Source organism: Bufo gargarizans, chromosome 2, assembly GCF_014858855.1.
Source record: "Bufo gargarizans isolate SCDJY-AF-19 chromosome 2, ASM1485885v1, whole genome shotgun sequence".
Taxonomy (NCBI): domain Eukaryota; kingdom Metazoa; phylum Chordata; class Amphibia; order Anura; family Bufonidae; genus Bufo; species Bufo gargarizans.
In genome coordinates this window covers 340,290,961-340,303,615 of record NC_058081.1, presented here as the reverse complement: position 1 = coordinate 340,303,615, position 12,655 = coordinate 340,290,961, and the positions used below count along the sequence as shown (strand labels likewise).

The following is a 12,655-nucleotide window of genomic DNA, read 5'->3' as shown; positions in this document are numbered from 1 at the left end:
GATGTCATTGGTGGAAGGTGCCACTGGTGTTTCTTTCAATGGTCAAAAGACAGGCAGTGACTGTAAAATATTAATCCCTTCTGCCACCTCCTCTACAAATATCGGATCGGCGGGGGTGCCGTACCCCCGCAAATAAGATACCGATGACAGATCATCATTATAAAACCCCTGCACAACCCATTTAACGTTTCTGAACACTGCAGCCAGCACGACTGCATGGTGAAAAGCTGTTATATGGCCATGAGGGTGGGATCACACATCTGTTTTTAGCGGCACATGACAAAAAAATGTGATTCACACATTCAGGGGGAAAAAGCCTTCAAGTGGTTTCCAGCACTTTTTAGTAGCAAGAAAACACCAGTGTAAGCCCCCCTGCACATGAACGTGTGCGCCCCATGGTCATGCTGCGGCCGCAATGCACGAACACCGTCCGTGGGGCAGCCGTAGTGGATCACGGACCCATTCACTTTAATGGGTCCGCAATCCGGCCGTTCTGCAAAAAGATAGGACACGGCACACCTCCTCACGTCATGTCCAGTGCGACCGGAAGTGACGAGGGTAGGGAAATCTCATGATTTCCAGCATAAATTTTTTTCACCTTTTTTTCAGTCTGTGCTTACGCAGACCGGAAGGACGGATCCGGCATTCCGGTATTTTGAATGCACTAATACATTCCTAAGGGGGAAAAAATCAGGCAAGTGTTCAGTTTTTTTGGCCAGAGATAAAACCGTAGCATGCTGCGGTATTATCTCCATCCTGAACAGTCATAAAGACTGTAATGAAGACATCCTGATGCATCCTGCACGGATTACTCTCCATTCAGAATGCATGGGGATAAAACTGATCAGTTATTTTCCGGTAGAGAGCCCCTAGGACGGAACTCTATGCCTGTGTTCTGTTAAATTATGGTACCCTTGTCACTTCCGCTATGATGTACCGCTTGAAAAGGAGGTGTGATCATTGAAATCGGCACCAGATTGGCTGAAAAGAAGGCATGTTGGCGCCTGCGCACAACCAACCTGGGTACCATAATTTTACTTTCAGTGCCTGTGAACACACAGAGGGAGGCACGCAGGGACCGTAATTTTACATTCAGCGCCTGTGAACGCGCAGAGGGAGGAAGGGAGGGGAGGAACAACCAACCTGGGTACCGTAATTTTACTTTCAGCGCCTGTGAACGCGCGCGGAGGGAGGGTACCGTCGATTTACAGGCCATTGCGCATTGCTGAACCAGATTGCATTTTGAACGCTTACATCCAGCGCCTGTGAACGCCCTTAAATCAACGGTACCTCCCTCTGTGCATTCACAGGTGCTGGATGTAAGAGTTCACAAAGGCAATCTGGTTTGTGCATGTGCAATGACCCATAAATCGACATCATCCTCCCTCCGGGCGGGCGTTCAAAGGCACTGAAAGTAAAATTACGGTACCCAGAATGGTTGTGCCTCCCTCTGCGCGTTCACAGGCGCTGAACGTTAAATTATGGTACCCAAGTTGGTTGTGCGCAGGCGCCAACACGCCTTCTTTTCAGCCAATCTGGTGCCGACTTCAACAATCACACCTCCTTTTCAAGCGGTACATCATAGCGGAAGTGACGAGGGTACCAGATTTTAACAGGTACCATAATTTAACGGAACACCGGAAAAGAAAAACGCTAGTGTGAAAGTACCCTAAGTGCCTTGTATCAACGTTCTCTACATGATAAACGTCATGTGCTGAAGTGACACAACCCCTTTAAGTGTTTTTCCTACCATTTAGATATTGCTGGTGTAGAAGAACCTGATCATAGAGCCCCCAACCCCATCCAACACCTTTGCAGGCCATCTAATCTAACATCAGTGACTTCTGGATGATGAAGCTGTTGGCACTGGGAGGGGGGGGGGGGGGGGAGAGACTGATGGCACTGGGGGAGGGGGGGGCAGCTGATGGCACCCGGGGTGAGGTTTTAAAGGAAAAAAAACATTCATTTGATTTTTTTTTTTGTTATTAGAGTACTCAATTAATTGATAGAATACTCAAATACAAAATGAGTCCATAGCTGCAGCCCTACTTCCTTTTACGCACAGAACGAACAGTCCGCCTCTAGCAGTGGCTGATAACGGAGACCACAGCCTCTAGGCGAGGACGTTTAACCCCAGCATTGCCCCCACACACACAGCCCCGCCACCTCACACCGTCCGCTGCTGTCAGACATACACACCGTGCTCCCCGCTCCCGCCAGTAGGTTTGTAGCTGTGGAACGTGACGTCACTAGAACGTTCTACTTCCGGGGTTCTGGGTCGCGTCCTGTGATTGGCTAGAGCTCTGGTGACGCAGTAAGCATTTAAATCTGTGTTTTGTATGAGGAGTCGAGTGGCCGTTACTGTGACATTCATATTTCACTGGTGCTGGCGGCTGAGTGAACCGAGGTCTCGTCAGTTTCCTTCAGTGCACAGGTATACGGGGAGCGCTAGAACCTTTCCTCAGCAGGTGAAAGGACGGGGAACCCTAACAGTATTTATGTGTGGTGGCTTGGCACCTCATGCCATCTTCCACAATATGACACTCTGTGAAAGGAGATAAAATGGCAGAAGTAGAGACTGAGGGCTCATTCACACGACTGTTGGATGTTTTGCGGTCCACAAATCGCAGATCCAGATTTTACGGAACATCCTGCCCTCTACAGACCGGCCCTATCCCCTTTCCGTACAGTGGACGAAGGATAGGACATGTTTGGTCTTTTTGCGGATGCATTGGCGCACGCGGTTCGCTGTCTGCAGCTTTTGCGGCTCCATTTAAGTGAATGGATTTGCAAAAAATGCTGATTGGATGCGGGCTGAAACAACGGTCCTGTGCGGGAGCCCTAGGACCTCATTCACAGGTCTGTGACGTCTTGTCAGTGTTTCATCTGGAAAGGGTCTGTTTTTTGCCCCCTGTGTGTCATCCATATTCCATGTACACTGCTAGGCTGAATATTGGTTCCAGAGCATCTCCTAGCGGTGGTTAGTGAAAACCGCTGACGGCTGACGCATTCTGTTGGTTGTTTTTTCACGAACCCATAGACTTGGATGGGTGTGTTTGTTCCGCACATCTCTTGTTTCGCCCTTCACCCACGGTCAGTGGAAAAGCACTGATTTCTGAATTTTCGGGTATGTATCCACAAACGGCACACACCCGTCAAGTGTTAAAGGGGTTTTCTGAGCTCTTCAAAATAGGTAATCAGTATCTGATCAGTTGGGATCTGACACAAGGGACCCCACCGATCAGCTGTTTGAGAAGGCACCGTCGCTCTCGATAGCACCGTGGCCTCCTCACAGCTTTCTTCTTTCGTGGTCTAGGAGCAACTTGGCCTCGTAGAAGTGAATGGTGCTGAGAGTGATACCAAACACAGCTGCTCCACAAGGCATGGTGAGTGGGGAGAAGGCTGTGGTGTTACTGCGAGCACTGGTGCCTTGTCAAACAGCTGATCGTTGGGGGTCCCGGGTGTCAAACCTCCTCCGATCAGGTACTGATGACCTATCCTGGTCATTCGTTCTCAGAAGCGATAAACTGGTGCCAGAGGTCTTTGTAGTAGCTTCTTCTCCTCTCCCTATTGAGAAGTTCTGTACTCTCAGCAAGGCCAAGCATACAATTCATCATTGACACCCCCCCCCCCCCCCTCCAATTTGTGTTTTGGCTTTAAAAAAGAGGCATGAGCTGGTGGAGACAAGACCCGCACCTCATCATAAACAAGATGCCTCCTCCTTCAGCACAGCAAGCGCTGGTCTTGATAAGCTAGAGCCAAAGTGTCCTAATATCTCACTTTGTTTTGTCCATTACTGCACCTAACCAATTCATCAGCGATCATGAATCTCTGTTCTCTTCTAGGTTAGAATGGCGGCTCTTCAGGAAAACGTGCTGGAGTTGATCAGATGCTTCAGGCGGCAGTGGTCTCTTGTGTGTGACTGTGAGAGGACCACTGTATGCGGCGCTGATGACATGCTGCTTATGTTGCAGTTGGCCGTGGCTGAAGTCAATAAGAAGGTAAGGATTGTATCGGTCTTGCTGCCAGCGGCTGTGTGTACATGTGTCACTTCAGTTCCTACCATCACAGGTTGGACTGAATCAAAGGATGGTCCAGGATTTTTAGATTAATGGCATCTCCTCAGGATAGGTCATTACTATGTGATCAGCGGGTGGGCTGATACCCTGCTGATCAGCTGTTCTGAAGCACCTTTCCCCCTGCTGATCAGATATTGGTGTCCTGAGGATAGGCTATCAATATAAAAAAAATCCTGGGCAATGCCTTTTAACCTTGGTACTGACCTGCCAACATTGCTCAGAGCCGACATAAGAAGGGATTCTCAGAACCTGTCTTTATGTAACGGTTTTAACTCTTGTACTGAGCCATCGTTGTGGGCCAACTGGATGACTCTGAATAATGTGGTTTCATTGGCTTATTCTTGTTTGGTCTCCTTTTTCGAAAACGCAAGGCTGATGTGAATGGATGCTGCATGTGCAGCTAGCTGTCTCATCACTTAAAGGGGTTGTCCCACAAAAAATATTCTACAAGTTTCAAACCAGCACCTGGCTCTGAATAAGTTTGTAATTGCATGTAATATAGCCACTGAGTTATTCACTGAAATCTATTTGTATAGTGCCACCTGCTGTTTGTTCATTCTCTTATTTCCTTGTCCTGCTCACTGAGAAGGCCGCACATGCTCAGTTTCATCCTTCAGCTGCCTCCTGAGCTGTGATAGGGAGAGCTTAGACACGCCCCCTGAGCTGTGATAGGGAGAGCATGGACACGGCTCCAGAGCTGCAGCAGAAAAGACCTTCCCCTTGAGCTTCCAGCTTGATATAAATCTAGCAGAGTAATGAATGGGGAGATCTCTGGATCCATGTGAGGTACAGGGCTGGCGTTGGCTTTGTTAAGCCTCATGCACACATCTGTGGAACACAGACCGCGTGATACCGGCCTGGATTTCTTCTGAGTGCAGGAGCGCACGGCGTCATTGGTTGCTATGACGCCGTGTGCTTCCTGCTGCCGCCACAGTACAGTGCTTCAGTGGTATAGATCATAGAAAGAGATTGTCATGTACTATATGATTTTCATTTTTTACATTACAACCCCTATACGGCCTCTGGAGCACGATTCACAGATGGGACCTGTCCTGCAGTTATCGGACACTTATGGCATAGTCTAGAGATATGCCTTAAATGTCCCAGATGGGACAACCCCCGTAATTGTGCAGCACAAAATGCGGTTACGAAAACGGATTATATACAATCTTAGCCTAAAAAAAACAACCTTTAGAAACAACTTTTTTAACCTTTTCCTAGAGATTCTTCTGGAAAACCTGATGTGGCACTACATACCATGAGTTTTCTTTACATTTTTATTTACGTCAGTCAGGACAAACTATTGTCCTGTGAATTGGCTATAAAACCTTGGCATATGGGACATACTGCCTGTACTGTGTACATTAGCTACAGCAACCTATACTATTGTAGATTTTACTTCACTGTCTAAAGTTCCTTAAAGCCTCCGTATAGGAGCTATAGGCTCCATCTACGCTCCAGTGTTTTGCCATGCCATCATAGACTTGCATTAGAGGTGATTCTGTACGGTCTTCTAGTGTCATGGTAGGCCACACATAGGTTTCCAGGGAGCTTTGGCCTAAGATGAGACATCTTTTAGATCAGTTAGAGGCAGAAGTATGCAATCCTAATTCTTAAAGGGGGTCACTGAGTAACCCTTTTTCTTTCTTGTGAGAACATATCCCCTTTTTTTTTTTTTTTTTTTTTGTCATTTCAATACAATGGGTGCATGATCTGTCAGGTTTGGCACCACAGAGGTGTTGGATTATTAACCATTCCCGACCTTTGACGGTTGCCAACTGCATTGGCGGTGAGGAGCATCTGGGCTTGAGCCTAGAACAGAGGTCGTGAGGAAGCTGTGGAAAAATGCCTGATCTGCCTTCAAGAATTCCCGTTCACCCGTCTGATGGCAGATAAGTAATTGTGTAATGCACTAAACGATTCAGTGCACATTTACACGTGTTACATGCATCCATAAGGGTACAGCACACCATAATTTTTCCTGATACGATTTTGGAAGTCAAAATCAAGAGTGATCATCCAATGTCTCTAAAGGACAGATGCACTTTTTTTTTTTTTTTTTTTTTTTTTTTAATTCACGCTTTCTTTTGGTTTCCAAAACTGTATGCAAAAACCTGACCGTGTCCCATACCATCACATGCCCTATCTGTTAGGTATTAGTGACGTCTGTAACATATGCAGACTTCATCGTGTATTTTGGCTTTAATATTGGATGAATTTTATATTTAGGAGACTGTTGTTAGAAAATGATTTGGTCCTTATAATTTATGACTGTGTGTTTGATGTGAGACTTTTGGGTAACAGAGATTTGACTGCAGCAGTGTCCTTTTTCACCTCTAGAATGGCAGTGGATATACAGCATCTCTCAGTGACGTCTTGCTGACATGGAAACGCTTGCTAAAAGATAAACTTGGGCTGATTAGTGATGGAAGTCCACCTCCGGAGAATTATGATTCCATCAGGACAACGTATGACAAGCTTCTGAAAAACAGCAATTCATTGGATCTTATTGACTTGTATGCAGCATTCTCAAAAGCCGACTCTTCTACAGGAACCAACATCGCTTCTGTGAGTAAGCCATAAAACCATTTGGGATTTCAGATGAAATAGCTGGTGGCACCAATGAAAATGTACTTCAGGTACTGGGCGTCTGGTAAACACTTGTGTATATGAAAGCACGCATGAGCATTTTGCGTCATATGGAAAAGATGTACATGTGTTTGTATGCTAGGCATTTGTTGGCATTGAGGGAAAACGCCCAGATAGGAGCGACAAAGATACCTGCAGAGGATGCTATATCATTTCTTTAAAGACTATGGGGGGGATTTATGAATAGATGTATGCCAACTTTTGGCATATATCTGTGACAGATTTGGTTGCAAAGGGGATTTGCAGCTGAATCTGTGACTTCTTCCCCATCCACGCTACGTATTGCAGTTCTCAAAAAATAAATAAAAAATAAAGGGGAACCCGGACGGCTGGTACGTCTCATTTATCATTTTCTACGCCTGCCAGAGAGCTGGCATAGGTTTAGGCTGGCGGCAGATGCGCCTAAGTTATGTAGAGGCCAGTGGTGCATCTAAAACCGGGATCTTAAAGGGAACCTGTCACTGGGATTTTGGGTATAGAGCTGAGGACATGGGTTGTTAGATGGCCGCTAGCACATCCGCAATACCCAGTCCCCATAGCTCTGTGTGCTTTTATTGTGTAAAGAAACTGATTTGATACATATGCAAATTAACCTGATTGGAGTCCTGTACCTGAGATGAGTCAGGGACAGGACTCATCTCAGGTTAATTTGCATATGTATCAAATAGGTTTTTTTTCACACAACAAAAGCACACAGAGCTATGAGGACTGGGTATTGCGGAGTGCGGATGTGCTAGTGGCCATCTAGCAACCCATGTCCTCAGATCTATACCCAAAATCCTGGTGACAGGTTCCCTTTAATAAATGACCCCCTATGTCCACAGTTTTGTTTTATTTTTCATTATTTCAGTCCATGAAATGTTTAGCATTTTTATGGTAGGTGTTTTATTTTTTTTTTATTAAAGCTACTGTGCATCTCCATGGTAACGGACAAAAAAACAAATTATGTAGTCTGATCCTGCAGTGATTATTCCGTCTATATGTCCTCTACTTCTGACTATTATGCCCAATGCACACTAGCAAAAAGTAGGGGACGGATGGAGGAAAGTATGAGCCTGCAAAGCTGCAGGATTTCACTGCACAGAATGTAGGTATCCTTTAATGGGTCACAAATTTTTCAGAAAACTTTTTTAATATATTAGACTTATGCCGAGACCGAGTACGAGAGAAGAGTTGACATACCGGCTCTTCCCACGCTACAGGAGACGGAATCGGTAGAACTGATGGGGCCCCTTTTTGATTCTGTTGTCTGCAGCAAGAGGAGCGATATGTCTCGTTCTAGTGATCTGTTGGAGTCTCAGCACTTAGATTCACACCTATGAAAACTTGATATATATCTGGTATAGCAAAAAAAATAGTGACCTTTTGATTGAAACATATTGTGAAAATTTCCCCCCTTTCATCCTCCATGACGGCATACCATGAGAGATGACCTGCCTCCAACCAGGTAGGGACAGGAAGAATAAATTTGACCCTCCTCCGGCTCCTCCTCAGTGTCTTCCTGTCCCTCCAAATGGAGACTAATTGTCCTCATGGCACTTGCTGCGAGACCGCTTCTGTGTAAGGCAGGCAGAGGCGGATGAGAAGATTGAATGCCTTCCACATGAGGGAAGCGGGCAGCACCCTTGCCCTAGTTGGGTATTGAGATGCTGGTAAACATTGGACATCCCTGCTCCTTACCTTCCGCTTTGCGCGTCGGGGGCGGAGGTCCATGTGCGGACCGGACACTCAGCGAGTCCCTCCGGTCGTGTTCAAGCTCCTCATCGCAGCCCGATACTTTCGGCGCTTGCGATGACATCACCAGAAGTCGGGCGAGGTCCACGTGCGTTCAAGGAGATACTTCTGGTGTGTGGAACGCATTGTAAGGGGGGGGGGGGGGGGCAGAGCTAGAATTGGCGCGCAGGGTCAAGGCAGATTTTTGCCCTCTGATCTGAGGTCTGCAGGTAAGAGTATGTAAAGGGATCAGAGGTAAAAGCGGCCAAACATGTCTGAGCCTGGTACAGTCCAAATGGGGACCTCCCAGGGGCTGACTACTGTAAGTTGCTAAATCTCCTGGGGAGGGGGGGATGCTGTATATTTTTGATTATGCTAACTCCCTTGTACGTCTGTCTCCCTCTCTTCCTTATGCATGTAGAGTGATAATGATTGGGCTCAGAGAGAGCTAAGCCTAGTCAAAAGACTAAGAAATGTGTTATATGTTCAGTAAAATTACCTGATTAATATACAAAAAAACTGCAGAAAATGTACCTCAAATATGGCAAAAGATTTGGTTAGTGAGGAATTAAGAGACATAATCGGGGAAGAAATGCGGGCAGCCCTGTCTGAAAATCCTATGCCTTCCCCTGGTACATCTGTGTCAAAACATAGGGAACCTAAATTAGGTTACTCCAGTTCATTGTCCTCAGATTCAGAGGGTCTTGTCTCTTCTGATTCATCTGGATCCGATTCAGCATTTAAATTTTTCTCTTCTCCTCTGAGAATACAAAGGAATTAAAGGGAACCTGTCACCAGGATTTTGTGTATAGAGCTGAGGACATGGGTTGCTAGATGGCTGCTAGCACATCTGCAATACCCAGTCCCCACAGCTCTGTGTGCTTTTGTTTATTAAAAAAAAAAAAGCCATTTGATCCATATGCAAATTAACCTGAGATGAGTCCTGTATGTGAGAAGTCAGGGTTAATTTTCATATGGATCAAATGGCTTTTTTTTTTTTTTTTTTTTTTTTTTTTTAATAAACAAAAGCACACAGAGCTGTGGGGACTGGGTATTGCAGATGTGCTAGCAGCCCATGTCCTCAGCTCTATACACAAAATCCCGGTGGTGGGTTCCCTTTAATCAAAGCTGTTAGATGCAGTCATCCTATTGGACGAAAAAGGTCCAGAAATCTGTCCAAGATTAGATGTTTAGTGGACTAGAACAAAGGAAAAAGTTTTTCCAGTCCACAAAAATATACATGAGTTAATAAAAAGGGAATGGAAGACTCCTGATAGGAAGTTATTTATTCCAAGAAACGATGAAGTCTCCTTCCATTTAGTGACGAAGATGAGGCGTTGTTTACATCCTGCCCAAAGGTAGATGTATCCCTCTTAAAATTAGTCAAGGGGGCAAATGCCCTTCCCTTTGAAGATATGGGGTCCCTAAAAGAGCCCATGGACAAGGCTGATTCAAGTCTGAAGAAGACCTGGCAGGCTGCCGCTGCTTTATTCAAACCAAATCTAGCCGCCACATCTGTTTCTAGATCCCTAAAACAATGGTTATCGCAGTTGGAATCTCTTCTGAAAGAAGGGGCTACAATATGACTCCCTAAAAGACTCCTTTCCTCTCATTAAAAGTGGTGGGCTTTTTGTCCAATTCCACAGCAGAATGGCAGCAAGAACCTCGGGATTAGTAGTAGTGGCCAGAAGGGCGCTTTGGTTAAAATCTTGGACGGGTGACATCAGTTCCAAGATGAGACTATAGTTTGCCCTTTCATGGGAACTTGATGTTTTTACCAGGATTTAGAAAATATTTTAGAGAAGGCTTTGGACTCTAAATCATTTCCTTGGGATACAAATAAAAGAGAAATTTCCCTTCCAGAGGGTCAAAAAAGGTAATTCCTTCCAGGCTAAAAGATCCAATAGAGAAGGACAGTGGTCCAGGGGGAAAAAAAAAAAAGACCGGAAACGGAGGCTTCTTGTTTAATCCCAAAAGTGCAGAATCTTCCAAACAATGATGCCAGGCTTCAGTTGGGAGGGAGATTAAAATTTTTCATAAAAGAATGGGAAGAGATTACCCTAAACCCATATTTTAAATATTTCCTTTAGTCTTCCTCCTCCCATGGATGTTTTCACAGTAACCCCAATTCAGAGATCAGCGGTTCTACAAGGAATATTAGAAGAAGGGGTTCAGAATCTGCTGCCTCCAAAAAGCTATTGTCTTGGTTCCTCTTGCAACAAAAAAGGGTTATTACTCAAGTCTTCCTAGTAAAAAAAAAAAAAAAACATATGGGGGATACAGTAAGATAATAAACTTAAAGAGCCTGAACAGATTCATAAAATATGACAAATTCAAAATGAAAACCATAAGATCCACCATAAATCTATTAGATTTCTTGGCATCAATAGATTTAAAAGATGCGTATTACCATATCCCGGTATGCAAAAAAAGCTCAAAAAAATGTCTCCACATCTTTCTGGGAAAGGAGCTACATCGTTTCAAGTTTTCAGCTTTGGGATTACCTACGCTCCGAGGGTGTTTACCAAAGTAATGTTAGAAGTAGTGGCTCACTTGAGAAGGAGGAACATTTTAATTCCCTACTTGGACGATCTGTTAATTATAGGAAGCTCAAACAGTCCTGGAAAACAATCTGTTCATAACCTGTCAGATGCTATCAGTCAGGCTGGATAATAAACTGGGAAAATCAAACCCCTGTCCATCCCAGAGTTTAATATTCAACTCTTCAGAAGACTTTTCTTCCAACCCAGAAAGTGATGGGGATCAGCAAAAGTCTCACAATTTCAAAGTCAGTCAGTATGCACTATCTGGGAGGCTATGAAGCTATTTGGCTCATTAACTTCAGGCCTCTCGGCAGTAAAATGGGCCCAGTTCCACACTCTGATTCTCCAGCAATGGGTATTGGAGTGTTGGAACAGAAGTCAGGACTCGTTAAAGGAGACAATTCAAATTCCCTTAAGAGTGAATCGGTCCTTAAAGTGGTGGAAAAATCCAGACCATCTCATGAGGGTGGTTTCTTTTGAATCCCGTACACCTGCAAGTTATTACCACAGACGCGAGCCTTTGGGGATCGGGAGCACATTGCTCTCCTCTCTTTCAAAGGACAATGGTAAGGCCGGGCGCATGCGCACTTCGCTCAACAAAGCCATTGCCAGGATCCCGCGGCGCATCAGGCTGAGCCTAGTGCGCAGGTGCTGGATCTGCCAGAGGGGACGGGAGGATTGCGGAGGCGGCGCTGAGGTGAGGAAGGCGGCACTGTAGACAGGGAGGCCGGCGATTTAAGACTGGGAAGGAGGGCCCCAGACTGCTGGGCACCCTGTATTAACGGACGTCCCATTGGGCACCTTAGGTAGGCGATTGACAGGGTATAAAAACCTGTTTTTTGGGCTAATAGAGCCACAAGCAGGTTTAATAAGGCCAGTTTAGGATTCATGTTAGTACGGACATGAGCATATGTTTAGCTTATAGGGCTAAAATCTCATGACAGAATCCCTTTAAGGGTACATATATTAGCATTCCGTTCAGTGTTTAATGAAAAAATTGCAAACCACCCATGGGTGATCCGGTTTTTGAAAGGGGCAGATAGATTAAGACCCTTCTGACCTATAGTTCCTCCCTGGGATCTTAATCTAGTTGTCAGGTCTGACCTTTACCGCCCCCCCCCCCCCCTCCCCCTTTGAACCCCTTTCAGAAGCCTCACTGGAGCATGTTTCTCTGAAAACCCTATTTTTAGTAGCAATTACCTCAGCACGTAGAGTAAGCGATAAAAATAGTGGGAACCATTTTGCATAGTTTTCCCATACAGGATTGTGTTTCGATTGGATAATTCTTTCCTTCCAAAAGTTATATCTAATTTCCACAGACGGGAGGAAATTATTATTCCATCTTTTTGTTCAGAGCCAAAATCAGATGGGGAAGAGAAATTTCAGACTGGATGTACGTAGGGCTATCTTGTTCTACCTAGAGACCACAAAGTCTTTTATGAAAACGGATTACTTGTTTGTACAGTTCAGTGGGGCGCATAAAGGACTTAAGGCCACAAAGAATTCCTTGTGCAGATGGATAAAAATGGCCATATTAGAATCATATAGGTCCTAAGGGGCATCTCCACCAAAGTCTTTCTTTCACAGACAGCTCTCCACAAGATCTGACGCCACATCTTGGGCCGAAAGAGCAAGTGCCTTGTTAGAGCAGATCTGTAGGGCAGCGATGTG

At 45.2% G+C, this 12,655-nt stretch overlaps 2 protein-coding genes across 5 annotated transcripts in view; one reads left to right on the top strand and one right to left on the bottom strand.

The window, feature by feature from the left end:
* Positions 1 to 2,269, bottom strand: part of NUP37 (nucleoporin 37) — a 53,124-nt gene extending 50,855 nt beyond the window's left edge. Inside the window, exon 1 of the mRNA XM_044280603.1 lies at positions 2,200 to 2,269. The gene's annotated coding sequence lies outside the window, so the exon portion shown is untranslated. The remainder of the gene's footprint in view (positions 1 to 2,199) is intronic.
* LOC122928102 (PARP1 binding protein) overlaps positions 1 to 12,655 on the top strand; it is a 61,003-nt gene that overhangs the window by 16,587 nt on the left and 31,761 nt on the right. For 2 of the 4 annotated variants that reach the window (XM_044280602.1, XM_044280599.1), the window contains exons 1-3: positions 2,314 to 2,434; positions 3,846 to 4,001; positions 6,420 to 6,647. In XM_044280602.1, the coding sequence (XP_044136537.1) occupies positions 3,852 to 4,001; positions 6,420 to 6,647 (378 nt within the window). In that variant the 5' untranslated portion in view covers positions 2,314 to 2,434; positions 3,846 to 3,851. Of the gene's footprint in view, positions 1 to 2,266; positions 2,435 to 3,845; positions 4,002 to 6,419; positions 6,648 to 12,655 lie in introns of those variants that run through there. The other 2 variants (XM_044280601.1, XM_044280600.1) reach the window with 2 other exon arrangements.